General features: G+C 42.1%; 2 protein-coding genes across 3 annotated transcripts in view; both read right to left on the bottom strand.

Moving 5' to 3' along the window:
• KLB (klotho beta) overlaps nt 1-22,486 on the bottom strand; it is a 39,117-nt gene that overhangs the window by 5,088 nt on the left and 11,543 nt on the right. For both annotated transcript variants that reach the window (XM_037529573.1, XM_037529574.1), the window contains exons 2-3: nt 12,289-12,799; nt 7,222-7,490 (exon numbers count right to left, since the gene is read on the bottom strand). In XM_037529573.1, the coding sequence (XP_037385470.1) occupies nt 7,222-7,490; nt 12,289-12,799 (780 nt within the window). The remainder of the gene's footprint in view (nt 1-7,221; nt 7,491-12,288; nt 12,800-22,486) is intronic.
• Nucleotides 17,267-17,666, bottom strand: LOC119260598 (cytochrome b-c1 complex subunit 7-like). Its single transcript, XM_037529576.2, has one exon. The coding sequence runs from the start codon at nt 17,654-17,656 to the stop codon at nt 17,333-17,335; it is 324 nt and encodes a 107-aa protein (XP_037385473.1). The 5' UTR covers nt 17,657-17,666; the 3' UTR covers nt 17,267-17,332.

Here is a 22,486-nt window from a genome sequence, read left to right as displayed (position 1 = left end):
GATGTCAGACAAAAGACCTGATGGATTAGTCTCCCTTCCAGACCTTGAAATCTCCCAGGGAGATCAGAAAACAGGGAAGGAACCACACCCAAGGCTTGACTTGGAAAGCAAGCTGTTTCTCATAAAACACTGAGAAGCTGTTTGCAGTTCTACTGTCATAAGACCCTAGGTTACAAAGCAGAGTCTCACATGATTCTGTTACAATTCCTCATGAAATCAGCTTGGTGCCCTCAGTTAAAAGGAATCACACACACACACACACACACACACACACACACACACCCCCAAACCTTGCCATTTGGGCCTCCCCTGGTGGCACAGGTGGTTGAGCGCAGCACTGTGAAGCTGTCCACAGCCTTTGCAGTGCTGGTTCGATCCCGGCTGGCCAGCGAGGGTACCACACGTCACGGCAGACCTGTCACACCTGCTGCTCCCCTCAGCAGTGTATTTTGTCAGTCTGCCTGTTCTGTTCCCTGCTCTGTCTCTGGTGAATCCTCTCACCCTCCCGCGAATCTGGCCTGTATCCCATTCTTGTATAAATAAATAAAATAAATCTTTTAAGAAAAAAATAAAACAAACCCTGCCATTAATTGAAGGCAAAGTTAAAATCCCAATAGTAGACAATTTCACTGAGATCAGCATTTGGGGTTAGAGGAGGCAGGTTGTTGACCCTGGCTGTAGTTCCCAAAAGACCAGTGGGCTGGGATAGGGAATAACCCCTTGTATTTGCAGAATAAAACTATAAAAATGCCTCCTGTTTGAAAGTGGTGACATATTTGCATCATTATGGTCTTGCCCATCCTGAGCCAATGAGAATATATTCACTCAACAGAATACTGAATGCTTTTCTTTGCACGAGGTACTTGAGTTATGATTAGAAAGGACAGTAAACTCCTAAATTGACCCCTGGATCTGGCAATGTCTCATTCCCTGACCCTCCACCAAGGAGACGACCCTGGGCTCCTAGTTCTTTCCCTTTAAAGCCATGCTTGGCAACTAGTGATGGAGCAATTGCATCTACCTCACAGGTGTGCTCTGAGGCATCACCAAGTGCTCTGTCAACTCTAGAGCACTCTATAAATATAAACCAGACAGGACCTGCTTTAATTTTCTCTGGTGGCAGTAATTGCTTGCTAGGCTCTTGAGTCTAAACTAAAGCTAACGTCTTACTAAAATTAAAGAAAAGGACTTAAGGAAAACACTTCTGAATTTGAGATTGTCAGAAAAGTAAAAGTTCTATACTTGTTTTATGTACTTTTTTTCCCTGGAAAAAGTGACAATTAACCTTTGGTAAATATTTTCCTTCTAATTGTTTTCTCATGTGTAATTTTCATAGTATAACTACAAAACCATTTTACTGCCCACTTACCATCTGCTAACCAGTTGTCTAGAACACTAAATGGTGGAAATACTGATCATGTGAACATGAAGTTAATCTGCATATAATTAAAATCTTCCTAGTTTAGATTGCCAGTTTTAGTGGTTTGAAACCTCATAGCATCATAGTTTTGAAAGGGTGTGAAGGCAATCTTAGTTATAATAATAAGGCAAAGCCAGATCAAATGAAAATCTAAAAATCTCTGGAAAGCATTACTCAGATTGCAAGTGGTTAATAGGTCTAGTTAAAGATCTCAACCCTAGCTCAGGGAGTTTCATTCTAAACTTCTATTCCCCACTGAAAGGAACCTGGATTTCTTGGAAAAGTGACTTTTTCCAAATCTGGAGCAGGAAAATGAGGTGATGCTGGTACATCCTGTGCTAGAAAAATAAGGAAGTGCTTAAACAGTGAAAGAATTGTCAAAAAGGTACAGGAGCCACTTAAAGGGGTCCCATTGGCCAGATTTGAGATAATTTGAGCATAGAGGACTAATGGGACTGACAATAATGAATTACAGCACACTGAAGAGTCCACCTAATAAATACAGGACTAATCAGAATTTCACCATTTTTGCACTGTACAAAAGTAATTCAGGCAAGCTTCATGAATTAATGTTTAAGACCACTGAGTGAAATTTTGGGGAACAGGCTACATATATGGCTTCATATCATCAAATTACTTCTTTTTTTTTTTAAACATTTATTTTTATTTATACAAGCACTGGGTACAGTCAGAAGCGCAGGAGGGTGAGAGAATTCACCAGAACCAGAGCTGGGAGCAGAGCAGGCAGGAGGACCGAAGTACACTGCTGAGGGGAGCAGCGGGCGGCAGGAGAGGTCTGCGCGCCATGTGGGACCCTCCTCCGGTGGCCGGGGAGCAGCTGGAGATCAAACCGGCGCTGCAGAGGCTGCGGGCAGCTTTGCAACCCAGCGCTCAACCACTGCGCCACCGGGGAGGCCCATCAAATTACTTCTTAATGACAAATAGGAAAATAACCTTTCATTTAAGAGGTTCAGGAAATGCCACCTTAACCTAGAATCTGGTGAACACTACCTCAATATACTAATGTCTTCAGTAACAAAACACTGATATCATGTAGCTCTGATGTGATGTATTAGGAAACATAACAGCATCTGTGTAGTATTCACTCCAGAAGTAGTGAACTGAATTTTTAAAAAGATTTATTTATTTATGCATACAAGAACTGGGATACAGGCCAGCGATGTGGGCGGTGAGAGGATTCACCAGAGACAGAGTGGGGAACAGAACAGGCAGATTGACTGAAATACACTGCTGAGGGGAGCAGCAGGCGACACAGGAGTCAAGAGAGGTTTGCTGCGCTATGTGGGTCTCCTCCCTGGCCGGGAATCGAATGTGTGCTGCAGTGGCTGCTGATAGCTTCGTAGATTGTGTCCCAACCCCTTGTGCCACCAGGGAGGCCCCCAATAGTGAACTGAATTTAATAGAGAAATCCATTAACATGAGACTTTTAAAATCAACTGGCCTCAACTATTTTTTTTTTTTATATTTAAAGGGCAGGTTTATTAGGGAGGGAATAAAACAGTTAAAGACACTTGCATTGACACAAGCGGGCAAGAAGAGCTGCCCCAGAAGGGACATGTTTGCTAAGAGAGGCCTGCATGGTTGCAGGCGGGCGGCCTTGACAGGTCACGGGCAGGCAGGAAGGCTGCTGCCCTGCAGAGGGAGAGAGTTGGTGAAAAGAGGCACCTGCATAGGCACAGGTGGGCAGTGGGAGTGCTGCCATGACCTGAACTATTAAAAAAAATATTAATACCATGAGGTGGGGAGTGGTTGCTCTGAATTCAAGGAGGCTAAATATTCAAGGAGGCTAAAGATACCAACATGTATACTTGTTTTCTTGATATACTTTTTTTTTTTTTTTAAGATTTATTTATTTATTTATACAAGCACTGGGTTCAGTCAGAAGCGCTGGAGGGTGAGAGAATTCACCAGAGCCAGAGCGGGGAGCAGAGCAGGCAGAAGGACCGAAGTACACTGCTGAGGGGAGCAGTGGGCAGCGGGAGAGGTCTGTGCGCCATGTGGGACCCTCGCTGGTGGCCGGGGATCGAACCAGCGCTGCAGAGGCTGTGGGCTGCTTCACAACCCAGCGCTCAACTGCTGCGCCACCGATAACTCTATGAAGGACATTTTGGAAAATTTAAACATGAATTATATGTTAGATGATATTGGATCAATATTAAATTTTCTAGCTGTGATGATGATACTATAACAATACAGGAAAATGTCTTTGTTCTTAAGAGACATGCTGAAATAATTTGGGATAATGGTAATGATGTCTGCGAACTTTTCAGTGGTTCATGAGAGAGATAGAGAGAATGTGGCAACATGTAAGCAATTGGCCAACTTGATGAGGGACTATTGGTATGTATTATTCTAGCTTAAAATTTCTCAAATAGGGCTTCTCTGGTGGCGCAGGGAGTTAGGACGCAATCTATGAAGCCTTCCGCAGCCACTGCAATACAAGTTCGATCCCCGGCCAGGGAGCAACACACATGGCGCAGCAGACCTCTCCTGACTCGTCCGCTGCTCCCCTCAGCAGTGTATTTCAGTCAGTCTGCCTGTTCTGTTCCCCACTCTGTCTCTGGTGAATCCTCTCACCCCCCACACCTCTGGCCTGTACCCCAGTTTTTGTATGCATAAATAAATTAAAAAAAATGTTCAAATAAAAAGCTGGAGGTGAAAAGAATGCTAAGAGGTGGAGGGGGAATAAGATAGGGATGTATGGGGGAAGGAATAATATTTTTATGGTATTTCTTTCACTTGTCAGTCTCTCCATAAAGGACATCTAGTTTTTTGCCTACACAGCATCTAGTCATATATCCTATAGATGATTTTTCAAAAAGCACCCTAAGTCTCCTTGGCAAATCATTCATCTTCACTATTAATTCAAGATAAATTGACTCCTTATTGGGCTACAGGTGTGAGCATGAAACCCAGCCTGAGGTGATCAGGGGAATTGCTTTCCCCTGACCCAAGTGATCAGCAGCCACTTAGAGAGTCAATCGCTGTGGGAACAGGTGTATTATTTTCAGATGCAGCAGCGATTTTTGTGGGGTGATAGATAAGCAGGAACTTTGGTCTCTTCTGAAATCTTTCTTTGCTAAGTCTAGAATTTGGGGAGCTATAAAAACCCATCTGAAGTGGTGAGAAAGAGAGGGCCAGCCTCTGCTGTGTGGAAAGGAAGATAGAAACTGAGTAGTAGCTCCATGGGGGGGACACAAGTGAAGATAATTATTCCCTGTGTTTATGTTAGTCTCTGTCTCCTTTTCCCTTTTACAACTACGATCCTTGTTTAATAACAGAATACTGCTTGTTTAAAACCTTGTTTCCTAATGGACTAACCCTCAACTCTGAAAGAGAAGTCTTACCATTTGTGACAACATGGAAGGAACTAGAGGGGGCGAAGCTAATTGAAATAACCCAGATGGAGAAAGACAAATACTGGATGATAACACTTATATGTGGCTATAAAGAAATAAAACAAAAGAACAGACAAAACCAAAACAAACCCTTGGGTTCTAACTGCAGAACTGAGGTTATCAGCGGGATAGAAAGGGTGGGAGCAAACCGAGGAGGGGGTTCAGTGGACTGTGGTGGAGGATGGATATTGGTAATTTGGTGGTGGGTGTGGCGTGATGACGTACGTTTGAAGAGGTGTGAACCTGTACCCCTAAAACATATGCAGTGTTATAAACTGGTGATACTTCAGAAATAATGTCTTGTTTAAATATCAACAGGGATGGAGATTCATCAGCTATAAGATTTGCCCTTTTATGGTTGGAGCCCTTTTTTCTGATGCCATCCCTTGTACATCTTGTTTCCCTATGCTTCTAGAATGCAGGTATGAGTGTGGTCTTTTGAGATGTTGCAGCATAATGGTATGGAGACAGATCTGGGCCACCAGGGCAGGTTTTTTTTTTTTTAAGATTTATTTATTTATTTATTTATACAAGAACCGGGGTACAGGCCAGATTCGCGGGAGGGTGAGAGGATTCACCAGACAGAGCGGGGAACAGAACAGTCAGACTGATGAAATACACTGCTGAGGGGAGCAGCGGGCGGCAGGAGAGGTCTGCTGTGCCATGTGGGACCCTCGCCGGCCGGCGGGGATCGAACTGGTGCTTCAGAGGCAGCGGACAGCTTCACAGTGCTACACTCAACTGCTTGCGCCACCAGGGGAGGCCCTAGGTGTTTGGTTTTTTAAAAATATTTATTTATTTATTTATAAAAGCACTGGGTACAGTCAGAAGCATGGGAGGGTGAGAGGATTCACCAGATCCAGAGCGGGGCAGACTGACGAAATACACTGCTGAGGGGAGCAGCGGGCGTGGCAGGAGAGGTCTGCGCATAATGTGCGATCAAACCGGTGCTGCAGAGGCTTCGGACAGTTTCGCAGCCCAGCACTCAACCGCTGTGCCACCAGGGGAGGCCCGGAGGCCCTAGGTTTTTTAACTTCCCTTCTGTTTGTAAAATAAGTGTTTTAAGATTCAGTAGAGAGGATGCTCACACATACAGCAGTTAAATGCTTGGCATATAGTAAAACTCAAACGTAACTATCAATGTTATTTTGGAAAGAGCTCTGTGTTTCTGGGGGCTTGAGGGTTGCTGTTACAGCTCTACAGCTATTTGTGTTTCCTTGGACAAATCACTTATGTCTCAATTATTGCTTGACATGTCTCACTTTCCTCATCTATAAATGAAGGATTGGGATAGGAGGTCTCTAAGGTCTCACCTGTCTCTAAAAATTGAGCTTGTTCATTCACTGTGGACTGAGCACCTGCCATGTGTCTGGCACTGCTCCAATAGGGCAAACACAGGCAGCAAAGACTCAAACATCTCCACCTCCATGTGGAGAGAGTTTACATTCTATTAGGGGAAGACAGATGATAAATAAGAAAAATGTGTTAGATAGTTACCAGGACTCAGGAGGTGGAGTTTGAAACAGAAAGACATCGGTTAAAGATTACAAACTTCCAGTTATGAGATTAACAAGTCCAGGGCTCAAATACACAGCATGGACATTACAGCTAATAATACTGTCGTCTGTACTTGAAAGTTGCTGAGAGAGTAGGTCTTAAATGTTCTCACCACAAAAAAAGAAATGGGAATCACGTGATAACATAGAGGTGTTAGCTGTGGCAGAACCACTCAGATCACCACCTACACCTTAAACTGACACAACTGAGTGTCAATTATAACTCAGTGAAGTTGGAGGGAGAAAAAGCTGTAAAGTACATAGAATGTTAACTAGGGATGAATGCGCCATAGGAAAATAAAGCAGGAATAGGAGGTGAGAGGTATTGGAGTTATGTTTTTTGGGGAAAGGAGCGAAACCTTATTGAGGTGACATTTGAGTAAATAATCTGGAGAAGGTGAGAAATGAGTCATGGGGAGAGACCCCATGGAAAACAGAGACCTTAATGCAGATTACCCAGATCTATCAAAGAGCAACAATCACTTTAAAGGGCCACTAATAAATTGCTTTTGGCAAAGCAAAAATCTATAAAAATATTTTTCATATAATTTTGACACTACTAAAAAATGCCTTTCATATAAATGCCTGTAAGTTTTCTCCAGACTTCGTGTTCATCTCCACCACCGAGTATGAGTTTTGGTACATGAGGTCTCAGTAAGCATTATTTTGTCTTTGTCTCCTTCCCTCTTTTCTTCAGTTCTCTTTAATGACCTTATAGTATTTGATATTGTCTGACAGTTATCTCTGGCTCTCACTGAGTAAATAAAATAAAATATTGTGTATTATTTGTGTCCAAATTATAGTTAATTTGCAAGTAGCTACTTACCTTAAGGACTGATTCAGTGACACCCCAGGAGAAGTCGCAGGGAAACTGACCCCGCACATCTGGTGTGGATTCTTTTAAAGTAAACCCATTCTCTCGTATGATCTGTTTATAGTAAAGTGCTGAAGACTTGGGCTTCCTTTCTTTTTGTGTACTATTAAAATTCACGTAAAATAATCCTCGGCGAGTGGTGTAAGCATCCTGCCATTCAAAGCCATCCAGGAGAGACCAGGCAGTGTAACCAAACACTTGTATTTTATCAAACCTTATTGCTGCACAGAAAGAAAAAAAAAAAGCAGAGGCCTAAACACGCTGGTTCATTTCACAATTTCACAAACAACCTGCCAGGGGACAGCCTAGTATGAAACCAACCCCCTTCCTACACTGTAAGCCCATTATATCAAATAGAAAACTCATGCCTATACTTGAAAAGTAGCAGTTATTTTCATGCAAAATAGTACCCACCCCCCAGCCATGAATGACATAAAGGAGCAAATTAAAATTATTCCTGAGCCTTAGTGTGTAAATCTGTGTCACAGGGCATGGTAATTTCCAGCCCTTTGGGACCAATGCAGATGTCTGTTTATGTCCAAGAATTTCTCATTTCAAGCTTGGGTTGGTTTCCATTTGTGCACAAACTATCTTCTAAGAAATTATCCTTCAGGGACTGAAAAAGCAGCTTTGAGAACTAACAAGGGGATGGCGCTCTAAGGAGGAGAAAGAAGCACCATGATGTAAGAACAAGAATTAACTGGGCCGAGGGGCAGGAGGCAGGAAGGCCTGCTCTGGAGGAATCCAGGGAGGGTGCTATTGGGCAAGTTTCTTGACCTCAGTTACCTTATTTGTGGAAAGATGACCTCTCAGGACCTTTCTAGCTTGAAAACACTGACTCAGTAACTCTTAGGAATTGGGTAAAATGAAATATGCAAGTCAACAGCAGCAATAAAAGTGACAAATTCCCAAAGCAACCGTCAATCATTTTTCTTAAAGGTTTTTGTTTCTCCTGTAGAAATGTCTTATTTCTACATTTTGGATATATATTTTTAATAACCTACAGTCTTTTCCTAAAGGGTGGAATATCCAGGCCAAGAGATTCCATGGAGACAAAAACATTTCAGTAGGCCCTGCTTCTGGTCTCCTTGCTGGCTAGTGTCCCGAAGTGGGGTGGTACAGTGGGGAATGGACACTTCTGCCCATGTGCATGCTGTCTGGTCTAGGCTCTGGAGGCAGAGTCTTCTCTGGAGACCCCATGTGCATGTATGTGCCATGGCTGACTGAGACTCATTTCATGCTGCCCCTTCCGGTGGGTCGGGAAGCAGCAGGGTCTTACTCTCCTCGAGGAGCCCCCTACCAGGATTCTATGCTGCAAAACCTGACGTATTCAGACTTAAGACTTTTTTAAAAAAATATTTATTTTATTTATTTATGCATACAAGAGCTGGTTGTAGGCCAAAGGTGTGGGGGGTGAGAGGATTCACCAGAGAGTGGGGAACAGAACAGGCAGGCTGACTGAAATACACTGCTGAGGGAAGCAGTGGGCGAGACAGGAGAGGTCTGCTGTGCCATGTGGGTCAGCTCCCTGGCCAGGGATCGAACTTGTGCTGCAGTGGCTGCTGATAGCTTCATAGTGCTGAGACTTAACCCCTTGTGCCACCAGGGAGGCCCTAAACGTATGACTTCTAAAAGAGCTACAAGGTTTTAAAACATGCATAGAAATTTCCTTTATATTTCAGTGAAATAAAGCCCAGTTCCATAGGGGGTAGAGCCATCATAATTCAGGCTTGTCTACTGCTCTATGATTTCAACCAGCCACCTGTAGATGTCACTACTTGAGTAATGCAGAGGAATGAGGGGCTAAGCAGGGGTCGGAGAAAGATCTAGGAGCCATGGAAATAAGTCAGCTTTGCCATTCATGACTCATTCTTTGTCTGCAACTTTTTCATCTTTCAGGCATATAATAAAAGTAAAAGGAGCACAATTTCAGGAAAAGCTTCCAGCATCTTAAAAGTGCTGTTGTTAGAAAACTTCAGACACACCTCTCTTAGCAGTATAATTTTCTTAACATACAGAAACCATCTTGTTGCCCTTTAAGGATGCATCTGCAGTCTATAAAGGGCATGAGAATAACATTAAAAAATTTCATCAGCATCAGGCAACAAAAGTAAGAGCCATATACGGGCATCCCTCTCTTGATTTTGCTCTGCTCTGTCCTGCTTCACAGATAATGTTTTTTTCTTTTTTTTACAAACCGAGAGTTTGTGGCAATCCTGTGATGAGTATTCATATTGTGCTCACTTTGTGTTCTGTGTCACACCTGGTAACTCTCAAAATATTTCAGACTTTTTCATTACTGTGGTATCTGCCATGGTCACCTGTGATCAGTGATCTTTGTTGTTACTGCTGTAATTGTTTTGGGGCACCACAAACCACACCCAGATATGCCAGCAAACTTTGCAATGTTGTGTATGTTCTGACTGCTCACAGCAGGCCGTCCCTTCTTGAGGCCTCCCGGTTCCCCGAGATACAACAATATTGAAATGAGGCCATTCAATATGGCCTCTCAGTGTTTAAGTGAAAGGAAGAGTCACACACCTCCTACTTTTAAAGCTTGAAATGATTGTGCTTAGTGTGGAAGGCATGCTGAAAGCTGAGACAGGCTGAAAGCTGGGCCCCTCGCACCAAGCAGTTAACTAAAGGGAAAGTTCTTGAAGGAAATTAAAAGTGTACTCCAGTGAGCACACAAATGATAAGAAAGGGAAACAGCTTTATTGCTGAGGAAAGAAAGTTTTAACTATTTCAATAAAGATCCAACCAGTCGCAACATTCCCAAAGCCAAACCCAGAGCAAGGCCTGAACTCTTCAATTTGATCAGGCTAAGAGAGGTGAGGAAGCTACAGAAGTTTGAAACTAGCACAAGTAGTTGTGTGGTTAAGGAAAGACGCCACCTCCATAACATCAAAGTGCAAGGTTGAGCAGCAAGTGGCGATGCAGATGCCTGTGGCAAGTTATCCAGAAGTATCTAACAGGGAAATTGATGGAGGTGATGACGCCAAACAACAGATTTTCAATGTAAACAAAACAGTTTATACAGTCACACATTGTTTAATGACAGGGATGTGTCCTGAGAAATGTGTTGTTAGATGATTTCTTCATTTTGTGAATGTCACAGCGTGTGTTACACAAACCTATGTTGTTGGGTCTACTTCACACCTAGACTCTACCTAGGACCTCTGTTGTTTATGTGGACTGCTGTTGACTGAAGCTTGGTTATGCATTCAATTGCATGATTGCATTTGAAGAAGATACCACATAGGATTTAAATAAGATAAGAAGTCAAAACTTGGCTTACAAGCTCTCAAGAACTGGGGTATAGGCCAGAGGTGTGTGTGTGGGGGTGGGAGTGAGAGGATTCACCAGAGACAGAGTGGGGAACAGAACAGGCAGACTGACTGAAATACACTGCTGAGGGGAGCAGCAGGCGTGTCAGGAGAGGTCTGCTGCGCCATGTGAGTAGATCCCTGGCCAGGGATCAAACTCAGTGCTGCAGTGGCTGGGGTAGCTTCATAGGTTGCGTCTTAACCCCTTGTGCCACCAGGGAGGTCCAAGAAATACCTTTTTTTAAGGTTATAACTGCCTCTGATGAATCTGGGCAAAGTTTATTGATTCATCCTGTTAAATACTATTAAGAACAGGCATTGACTCATAGGAGGAAAGCGAACTGTCAACATGAACAGGGGTTTGGAAGAAATTAATTTCAACCCTCTTGATGACTTTAAAAGTGCCTCAAGACTTAGTGGAGGAGGGCCTCCCCGGTGGCGCAGCGGTTGAGCGCTGGGTTGCGAAGCTGCCCGCGGCCTCTGCAGCGCCGGTTCGATCCCCGGCTGCTCCCCGGCCACCGGAGGAGGATCCCACATGGTGCGCAGACCTCTCCTGCCGCCCGCTGCTCCCCTCAGCAGTGTACTTCAGTCCTTCTGTCTGCTCTGCTCCCCACTCTGGCTCTGGTGAATTCTCTCACCCTCCCGCGCTTCTGACTGTACCCAGTGCATGTATAAACAAAACAAACAAACAAATATAATAAATTAAAAAAAAATGCCTCTATAAAAAAAAAAAAAGACTTAGTGGAGGAAGTAACTGCAGATGTGGTGAAAATAGCAAGAGAACTAGAAGTGGAGTCTGAAGATATGATTGAATTCCTGCGATTTCATGATAAAATTGGAATTGATGAGGAATTTCTTTTTATGTATGAACAAAGAAAGTGGATTCTTGAGATGGAATCTACTCATGGTGAAGACATCCAAAACATGTTAGGATATTACATAAACTTAGTAGATAAAGAGCAGCAGGGTCTAAGAGGATTGGCTCCAGTTTTGAAAGTTCTACAGTGGATAAAATGCTATTAAACAACAATACACACTACAGATAAATCTTCTGTGAATGGAAGAGTTGATAGATATGGCAAAATTCCTTGTTGTATTTTAAGAAATTTCCACCTCAACCTTCATAACCACAACCCTGATCAATCAGCAACCAGCAAGACCCTCCACCAGCAAAAATGCTATGACCTGATAAGAGTCAGATGATACTTAGCATTCTTTAGCAATGAAGTAAGTATTCATGTTGTTTTTAAAAACATGCTATTGAGCACTTAATAGGTTATAGTATAGTCATGCATCACTTAATGATATTTCAGTCAATGGAGACCACGTATATGACTGTGGTCTCAATAGTTTACCCAATAGCCTAGGGGTGCACGAGGCTCTATCATCTAGCCTGGGTAAGTATACTCTGTGATGCTGGCCTAACAACAAAATGGCCTAACAATGTATTTCTCAGAGTGTATCCCTGTCGTTAAGTGACATATGAATGTATAGTGTAAATGTGACTTTTATATACACTGGGAAAACAAAAAGTACATGTCTATAGCTTTATTGTGATATTCACTCTATTTTGGTGGTCTGCTATGGAATCCACACTATCTCTGAGGGTGCCTATATTCAAAGGTGACATTAAGTATCTAATAGGATAAGTATTCAAACTTCTTTAAAAACCTCAAGTTAAAGTGCAACCAACCTTGAAGAACCTGATTGAGGAAATTCTTCATCATATAGATGGCTGTGGTGTCTTCTGTTTTCACATAACTGTCTGTGAACCAGCCATTCTCAGCAATCAAGATTCGGGGGTTGCCATATTCCAGTTTAATCCAGTTCAGCATTTCTCTTAAATTCAGTGACACAATCTGCCCCATTTTAGTCATGGTGTTCTTGGGCTTGAAATTGTTGGGTCCAAAGGAAAAAGCAAAGAAATCAGCTGTGCCCCTGACCTCATTCTTCTCTGCTTCAGAGAAAATGGGTAGAATGGAGAGTATCTTCTTTTTCATTACCTCCGGATAGTCGCCATCCCCGTGGATAGGGTTGGCAAACCACCCGAGCACAGACACCATGGATTGCTGGCACTTGAGGATATCCATCATGTTTTCTGATCTGTTTGGCTCAATCCAATGGGATCCCAATGTGATTGATAACCAACCCTTCTGATGAGGCCGGAAATTGATGTTGTAGTTATGCCAAACTTTTGAATGAGCCTGATAAGAAGAAAAGATTATTAATCTTTTATTGTCCTTGCTTATGAGGGTTGTCACTTAGCCATTGGAAGTCTGCACATAGATAAAATTAATGAAGATTAGGGTGATGCTAGGGAAAGCTGCCCAGAAGCCTGGGTCACCTCAAAGTCAGTTTCTCCTACAAGTTTTGTTGAGAGGCAGGCAGTTCGCTAGTCCAAGCTCTAGCTTACTGCTGCTCTCCCTGGCTCCCTTCCTAGGCCCTCATGGGGCTGGGTGGTGCAGGTGAGATACTATGTGCATTAAAGGGCTCCTTCCTCTACATAAAAAAATACACTTAACAGTGATCTTTCATTGTTCTGCAGAATCTCTTTTTGGGGCCTCCTGGTGGCCTATGGGTTAAGTCACAGTGCTACCACCACCACGGCAGCCTGAGTTCGATCCCTGGCCAGGGAGCTGACCCACATGGTGCAGCAGACCCCTCCTGTCTCACCCGTTGCTCCCCTCAACAGTATTTCAGTAGCTATTCCTGTTCTGCTCCCCACTTTGTCTCTGGTGAATCCTCTCCCCCTTCCCACCTCTGCATCTCTGGTCTGCACTCCAGTACTTCCACACAAAAATAAATAAATAAAATCTTAAAAAAAAAAGTCTTTAAAAAAATCTCCTTTTGGCCATAACTTAGAAGTTCAGGATAAGAGCCTCTAAATTCTGTACGGGGATCATAAGAAAGTCTACCTTCCAGGCTTGTTGTGAGGACTGCATGAATTAATGTATATAAAGGGCTTTAGAACAGTGCCTACCACAGAGAAACTCATATAAACTGTAGCTATTACTACTATTTTTATTTATTTATTTTTATTTTTTATTTTTTTATATTTTATTTATTTATTTATTTATTTTATTTATATAACAGCTAGGGTACAGGCCAGAGGCTCGGGAGGGTGAGAGGATTCACCAGAGAGAGAGTGGGGAACAGAACAGGCAGACAGACCGAAAGCACTGCTGAGGGGAGCAGCAGGCGAGACAGGAGAAGTCTGCTGCGCCATGTGGGAACCTCCCTGGCTAGCCAGGAATGGAACCTGTGCTGCAGAAGCTGCGGACAGCTTCACAACGCTGCGCTCAACACCCTGCACCACCAGGGAGGTCCTATTACTACTATTTTTAAAATAAGGGTGGTGGGCACTACACAAAACAGAAAAATGTGGAAAATATATGCTCTTCGGGAACAGCACCCTTGAACTTGAAGTTCAGGTACTTCTGTGTGGTCTTAGCCAAGTCACATAACCTCCCTGAAGCTCTTAGTCTCCTCAACCAAAGTTAATAATAAAACCATTTGTAAAGTTGTTATTAGATGCAGAGCTGGGCCTCCCTGGTGGCGCAAGGGGTTAAGCACCACACTATGAAGCAGTCTGCAGCCTCTGCGGCAGGAGTTCGATCCCTGGCCGGCCAGGGAGGAACCCACATGGCGCAGCAGACCTCTCCTGTCTCGCCGGCTGCTCCCCTCAGCAATGTGCTTCAGTCATTCTGCCTGTTCTGTTCCCCACTCTGTCTTTAGTGAATCCTCTCACCACCCCTGACACCTCTTGCCTGTACCTCAGCACTTGTATACATAAATAAATAAATCTTTAAAAAAAAATTAGATGCAGAACTACTGTGTATGTTAACTATGTAGCATAGAATAGAGCACAGGAGGTGCTGCCTGAAGATGGATGTTTTGTTATTGATCCTCCTGGAGTTTGTATCTCCAGTTGCCTCTTATAACAGAGCCTTGTGATGATTTCCAGTCTGTTTCATAGGTACTTAATGATCACTTACTCAATACCTGGCTTGACCTGTCCTGAGAAGCTGAAATAAATGGCATAGGAACTTGCCCTCAGGAAACTATGATCTTATTAGGAAAATAAGACTAAGATGTGTAAAAGAGAAATATATTTCATAAAATATAGCATTAAATGAAAAAATAATTGAAAGCCAGAAGTCATGGTTCAGAACAGAGCTGTGAGCTATATCCGAAGGAGACACAAACTCTAAGGGCTCCAAGTAAGGACTCTAGGTCTGTTCAAAGCCCAAGGCCATTCTTGGTCCCAATCAGTCATAGAATGGACTTTATCTGTGTCTCAGCCTCCTCATTCCCTGGGCATTTGACTTTCTTGCCTTGCACGTCTATCCTGGTCTCCCAGCTTCTCCTCTACTTAAGTATCGCTAAAACAAGTGCACTCTCTCTTATTATTTTTAACTTACAAGTCTGCTTTCAGTTTTGTTCCTTAGTTTTTCTTTTGCTCCTTAGAGATCTTTTAAACTGGGTTGACTTATCTGAAAGTCTTTTTTAGGTTAAAAAAAAATGCATGATGATTCAAACCTAAAAGATCCTATGGGCCCTGAAAATATTGCATAAATCCTTTTAGGATGGAGAAAGGTAAGCATTAATGTAAGAGGTGAGGGGTCTAGAACTGGTGCCTCCTTGCTGTATGCAGGAAAATCTAAAGTAGTCCAGGTTTGGAGATATGACATCTGCCCACTTGTCCATATTTGAATTTCACTGGAAAAATCCAGAACCATTGAGCACCCAAACGTTTGTTCTCATGGATCTTAACCTTGTTCTTCTTTCAGAGAAATGCCCAGGTTGTAATCTCTCCCTGCCTCTAACCTAAGGTTCCAGTTTCTGGAAGGGATCACAGGTGAGCACAAGACAGGCTCCACCATAACTGGCCTCAGCTACTCTTTCTGGGATTTTTTAGGATTGGAATCACAATGGAAAGTCTTGGGAGCTTTTTTCTGATTCAAAACAAAATCAGTGGTGCTCTACTAGAATTCGAAGGGTATAGTCTTCACTTTGTTTTAATAAACAAATGATCACTTAATCCCTTGGAGCCTCAGCATTTGTTGTCAACCATAAAAACCACAGCGGTCAGTCCCTCTCTTCAGGGCCCTTGTGCACCTCTGAAGTGTAAACTGTAAAGCCCCAAACACGTAGAAGATTCTGAGCCATAAACTAGCTGCCTTGCAAATATAACAACATCAGACATTAAAGGGATAATAAGATGGAATCAGTATAAATGTTATTAAACCTGTACTGATAGAAATGTATTAGCTCTAATAGGAAAAAAAAGAGTCTCTTTAAAATACATGTTCTCTTGCATGTTTCAGTGATTATATGAAAAAAGTGCAATGGAATCGTGGTTACATCAGCATTTTTAGTGGGAAACAGGACAACCTAGAAGACAACAGACATGCATCTTTGAATATCTTTCCAAGCAAGTTTTCTCTATATATCTGAATGCGGTGTCCAGCCCCAAGGTGACCTTCACGGTCCACGGAGTCTCTTTCACCTTTGCTGGTATTTGCATAAGCTATCAAGGTATCCAGGGTTATCTCTGGTCTGGCCTGAAGACGGCCTCTCTATTCTCAGGTAGAGAATGTGGGGGAGGTTTTCTGGGTAGCCCTTATGGTTAGAACTCGATCCTATCTGCCAAGTAACAAAGTGAAAAAATATTACTCAGCTAAAGTAAGTTTGACATAAATCTTGATGAATCAGGGAAATCTACGCATGTCCTTTGGCCTGATGCTCAGAAAGTAGGTCTATTGAGAAAAATCAAATGGGGTTAGTAGGGGAGTACAACCCAGCCCCACAACCTTGCACAACAGTCGTTATGTGATTTTCCAAGGTTACCCTCTATCTTGTACAAGGCCATCTACCTTTGGAATGATTGATTTAAGGGAGCTTCAACCTTTGTTCTTTAGATTTAGTAGCTTAACAGGGAAGTCAGCAGCTTTTTCTTTTTGAACCAGCTATCAGGGCCTAATGTCATTGAGAGACAACCAGGGGTCTAATATCTTATTCTGCTCCCTCCTCTGTTCTAACATGACTGTTTTCTTTGATGCCCTGGAAGTCCAGACTCAGATAAGTTCTAAGGATGATAGGAAGCAAATAAGATAGCTGGCACAACTGTAGAAACGAAGAATGGGTTAGAGGTCAGGAAGACATAGCAGGACGCTGGAAGATGGGATGGGCTGAGGACAGGCAACAGGCTGAGCACATCATTTAAAAAAGTCCATATTCATTCCCTGGCCAGGGAGCTACCCACATAGTGTAGCAGACCTCTCCTGCCTTGCTCGCTGCTCCCCTCAGCTCTGCATTTCAGTCAGTCTGCCTGTTCTGTTCCCCACTCCGTCTCTGGTGAATCCTCTCACCCTCCCACACCTCTGGCCTGTACCCCAGTTCTTGTATGCATAAATAAATAAATCTTTATGAAAAGCCCATATATAAAGACAGCTGGTCATTGATCAAAGGTTAAGTTTTCTAATCTGCACCTGAGTTTAGTCACATTTTAGTTGAAATAGCTTCATATAAACTATATACTCATTTATTGCTGAAAATATGTAATAAAATATTAAAACTGCTAAGGAAAAATTTTTTTTAACCATAGATATTTATTTAAAGTAATACATATGCAACTCAGATAAGTTCTAAATTGTACGTTTGAGGTTTAAGTAACTTCATAAAAATCCTTTGTGGACAGCTGCAGCCAGATTTTGACTACATGATTATTTCTTTGCTCATTCTTCTCTCTCTCTTCTTTCCCGAATAACCTCTTTCAGGTATTGTTCAAGGTAGAATTTATCCTCTTCGTATTCTGTCCAATGCTCTTTAGGCAAGTTCTGCTGCCTGGTGGTCAGATCCAGTGCTCTCTTAATGCGAAACATCCTGTCATTATAAATGTTTTCAGGAAGTCTTTTTAGGGCTTCTTTTACGTCATCATCCTCATATATTGTATCATCTCGCATTAACACCAGTTTATTGAATCCTGCAGCATTGTAATGCCATTTTCGAATACCCTCCAGCCACCTGCCTGATGCTGAAACAGCTGGCCTGCCCACCATTTTGACCTGAGACTGATGCGTTTGTTAAGGAAATTTTATTTTAAAATCCCATAGCATGCTTTTCATATCTCTGTGTTCCCGTCTAGCATTTCCAAATATATTTCACAACTGAAATATTGTGGACAATTTCTATGCTGTTTTCAGTCTTAACAATATAAGAATTCACCAATCTGATGAAATGTGATTTACTTAATCATCTCTTTTGATAGAAATTAATTTGTTCTTCTTCCTTTCCACCTTCTCTCTCTCTCCTTCTGTCTCTCTCCTTTCTCCATCTATTTCTGTCTTTCTGTCATAAATAATGTTATAATAACTAACTTTGAGTATATAATTTTATTTTATTTTATTTTTTTAAGATTTATTTATTTATGCAATCAAGAACTGGGGTACAGACCAGAGGTGTGAGGGGTGAGAGGATTTACCAGAGACAGAGTGGGGAACAGAACAGACAGATTGACTGAAATACACTGCTGAGGGGAGCAGTGGGCGAGGCAGGAGAGGTTCGCCGCACCATGTGGGTTGCTCCCTGGCCAGGGATTGAACTCTTGCTGCAGTGGCTGCTGATAGCTTCATATGTTGTGTCTTAACCCCTTGCGCCACCAGGGAGACCCTGAGTATATAATTTTAATTTGAATTATCTTCTTTTGTAAATCCAGGAGTAGACTAGGTATTTTTTAAAATCATTTTACATATTTCCAAATTGTTTCCCACAAATTCTGTCCACTGATGTGAGTATTTTTTGACTGCTTCAAAATGTGGTTGCTCTATTTGGGAGATATATGGCCATCAAAAATGATAGAAACATGTTATTCACCTATATAATACTACAGGGGACAGGACCCTGGTCTTGAAAGCAGGAGGCCCCATTCCACTGCTAGTCCTGATGATTTATCTTGGATAGATCATTTCCCTCTCATCAGTCTCAGTTACTGCCTCCATTCTATTGGGCTAAAAAGAAACACCCTACAGAAACGTTGTGAAGATTGAATGAGGTAATATAAGTGATGACCCTATGAAGACTACACAAATGTAAATTTGTAGCTCACCATAGCCGCTGCAGCACAAGTTCTATCCTTGGCCAGGGAGCAGCCCACATGGAGCAGCAGACCTCTCCTGACTTGCCCACTGCTCCCCTCAGCAGTGTATTTCAGTCGATCTGCCTGTCTGTTCCCCACTCTGTCTCTGATGAATCCTCTCACCTCCTACAACTCTGGCCTGTACCCCAGTTCTTATATGTAAATAAATAAATCCTAAAAAAAAAAAAAAGTTTTGTGGGCAGGAAGAGTCTCCTGCAGATCATCTTCCTTACCTGTTGTGCTTCATGGCTGATATGTTTGCCCTCTCTTATTTTTTGCAGCTGATTGCATTTAATTCATTGTCTATTTGGACTGGGATTAATTTCAGTTTGATTCATCTCATCTACTTAGCACTTCTTTATATTAGTATCATGTTTCCTACTAATTGTAATTGCTGCTCTTTCATATTATTTAACATATTTATTGGTACTTAAGGCATATGAACTTCACTATTCATTGCTTAAAAATTATTTCCTTAAATATATATTACATGACTTATTTTCTCTCTCTCTTTTTTAAAGATTTATTTATTGGGCCTCCCCAGTGATGCAGGGGTTGAGCCCAGTGCTGCGAAGCTGTCTGGAGCCTCTGCAGCGCTGGTTCGATTCCTGGCTGGCCAGGGAGATACCCACATGGTGTGACAGACCTCTCCTGTCTCGCCTGCTGCTCCCCTCGCAGTGTACTTCAGTCCGTCTGCCTGTTCTGCTCCCCGCTCTGTCTCTGGTGAATCCTCTTACCCTCGCTCGCCTCTGGCCAGTACCCCAGTTCTTGTATAAAAATAAATAAATCTCCAAGATGAAAATGCATACATTGTGCAAAAATGAAAAAATGATGTAAAAAATATATAAAATAAAAAAAATTAAGATTTATTTATTCATAGAAGACCTGGGGTGTAGGCCAGAGACCTGGGGTGTAGGGCCTGGGGTGTAGACCAGGCCCTCACTGGTGGGGGATTCACCAGAAACAGAGTGGGGAGCAGAACAGGTGAATCTACTGAAATACACTGCTGAGGGGCCCAGCAGGTGAAGCAGGAGAGGCTGTTCCTATACTACCGGGGAGTCCCGTGACTTATTTTCCTAAAATCATTTTGGACAATTTGAAACTCTTTTGGAAGCAATATCCTATCCTCATTATTCTTAAGAGAAAATTTAAATATTAACAAAAGTTACCAACTGTCCTAAAGAAAATATCCATCATATTTTTTTTTAAGATTTATTTATTTATTTTATTTTTTAAAGATTTATTTATTTATTTATACAAGCACTGGGTACAGTCAGAAGCGCAGGAGGATGAGAGAATTCACCAGAGCCAGAGCAGGGAGCAGAGCAGGCAGAAGGTCCAAAGTACACTGCTGAGGGGAGCAGCGGGCGGCAGGAGAGGTCTGCGCGCCATGTGGGACCCTCCTCTGGTGGCCCGGGAGCAGCCGGGGATTGAACCGGCACTGCAGAGGCTGCGGGCAGCTTCGCAACCTAGCGCTCAACCGCTGCGCCACCGGGGAGGCCCCCATCATATTTTTTAACGGCTCAAATTTGTGTTTCCTGTAGTTGAAACAACTCAGTCAAGATCATATTAAAATCCATCTTAGTGAATTTTCTTTTCAATTATATGTACAAGTTGTAATAAATCATTGACTGCACTCAATTTGTATAGTTTCAGGATATCACTATAAGAATTATGTAAAAACTAAACTTGAATACATTTTTCCTTTAAAACAATGGTCCTTGAACTGTTGTAGAATTATAATTTCAGATTAGTATCACTATATTAAACTAATGCCTGCGCTAGACTGTAAACCTGGCAGCACAAGGGAAGCAGGTCTAGAATAAAGTTCATAATTTAATTAAATGAAGCATCTGTGGATTTTCCCAGATATTAAAAGGGAGTAGAAGAAATCAATATTAGCAAATTGGTGTTTTATTGTAGTTCATATTCCTTGCCCAAGGAGAACATTTGCATGCCAACTCTGTAGAGGGTAGAATGAAATTTTACATTCCACTTTGTCTGCTATTACATTCACAATAGTGATTCTGCTAGTAATTTTTGCACGCAAAAGGACCTTATGATTGAAGCTAACGTAGCCTAGGTTGATGACTTGAAGCCTTTCCTCAGCACTTAGAAACAAAAAGTTACAGATAGTCAATTTTGGGCCTCCCTGGTGGCGCAAGGGGTTACGTCTCAGCGCTATGAAGCTGTCCACAGCCACTGCAGCGCAAGTTTGATGGATGTGTGGCAAGGGAACTGACCCACATGGCCCAGCAGGCCTCTCCTGTCTTGCCCACTGCTCCCCTTAGCAGTGTATTTCAGTAGATCCACTTGTTCTGCTCCCCACTCTGTCTCTGAATCTTCACACCCCTCCACACCTCTGGCCTACACCCCAGCTCTTGTATGCATAAATAAATAAATAAATCTTTAAAAATAAAAAAATAAAAAGTCAATTTAGAAAATTTCCCATCACTCTGGAAATTACATGTCATGTAATTATTATAATAACAAAAACAGGCCCTACCATTTGGGGACCTGTCAAATTTTCTGTGAATCCAAGGAAAGCCAAGCTTCAGGCCCCTCACTTTCATGGGTCCCTATTAATGTTTTAGGTGGGTTGGGACCCAGGTTGTGATTGAAAGTATTTCTGATTAATTCTCTAAAGAGCCCTCAGAGGGGAAAAATCTGAATTTCCAAGCTTCAGTAATTTGTTACGATATTTTTCTAATTCTAAATAAAGACTTCAGTTCTGACTATTGTGACCATGATCTTTTCTTTTTTTCTCTTAAAGAGGGCCACCAGATGTGTCAGTCTTAGACCCCACCAATGGATCCAGACCTGGCCTATGGGCTTCTTGCTATATCTGTTTGTTCACAGTAGTGTGTACAGATGCCCAGGAAAGAAGCTGACATAGAAGATTTGTTGAATGAAAGTCCTTTATGGACCAGTTAGTTGTTAGTTGCTTGACTTATGTTGCTGGTAATCCGATCTTTGTGAGGCAGATCTTATTTTTCCCATTTTAGAGAAGAAATTGAAGTTCACTAAGCCTGGACAGTGGTGGAACTAGGATTTGAACCCAGGTCTCTCTAATCACTTTATTCTACAATACTGTTTTCTGTATATCCCACCAATTCTAAATTTTGAAGCTTCTGGAAAAAGGCCGTTTGATGTAAACCATAAAATAGTGTTTTAAAATTGTATTTTCTTTTTGCTATACTTGATTAATAAAAGAACTAAACAGCCTTAGAATGAGGGTACCATATTGCACTCTTACATTCTAAAAGGCAAGTATCTCTATATTTCTGGAATTCAGGGTTACATAAAAAGGTCACGGAGGACTTGTCAGCAAATTGGGGTATTCAGAAAACCACAGAATTGTACAATGTCTAGTGCAAGGGACAGCATTTATGTGGAATCTCTGTACTTTTTCCCTAGAACTAGCAATATTGACATTGGATATTGTTCTCACTGGTGTCAGAGGCTAAATGGGTCCTATAGAGACCACCTCTACACTGCATAGTCTCGAGTGAGGATGGTTCTCTTTACATCACTGGAAACGAGAGACTGAAAGGACAGGGATACTGTATTTATATAGCACTTAGAACACCACCACCATCAAACAAATCATAATTAGTGGTCCTTAAAGATGAGTGATTCTCATAACCAATAAAAATAGATTAGTGACTAAACTACAGACCTTAGAAAAGTAATAATATAAAGAGTAATAAGAACTAGTGTGACTAGTGCCAAATGTGTACTGTTCTAAGTGCTT

The sequence above is a fragment of the Talpa occidentalis genome, unplaced genomic scaffold (assembly GCF_014898055.3).
Source record: "Talpa occidentalis isolate TD23 unplaced genomic scaffold, MPIMG_talOcc4v2.1 talOcc4.6, whole genome shotgun sequence".
Taxonomy (NCBI): Eukaryota; Metazoa; Chordata; class Mammalia; order Eulipotyphla; family Talpidae; genus Talpa; species Talpa occidentalis.
The sequence above is the reverse complement of the archived record's forward strand: the minus strand, read 5'-3'. Positions and strand labels throughout refer to the sequence as shown.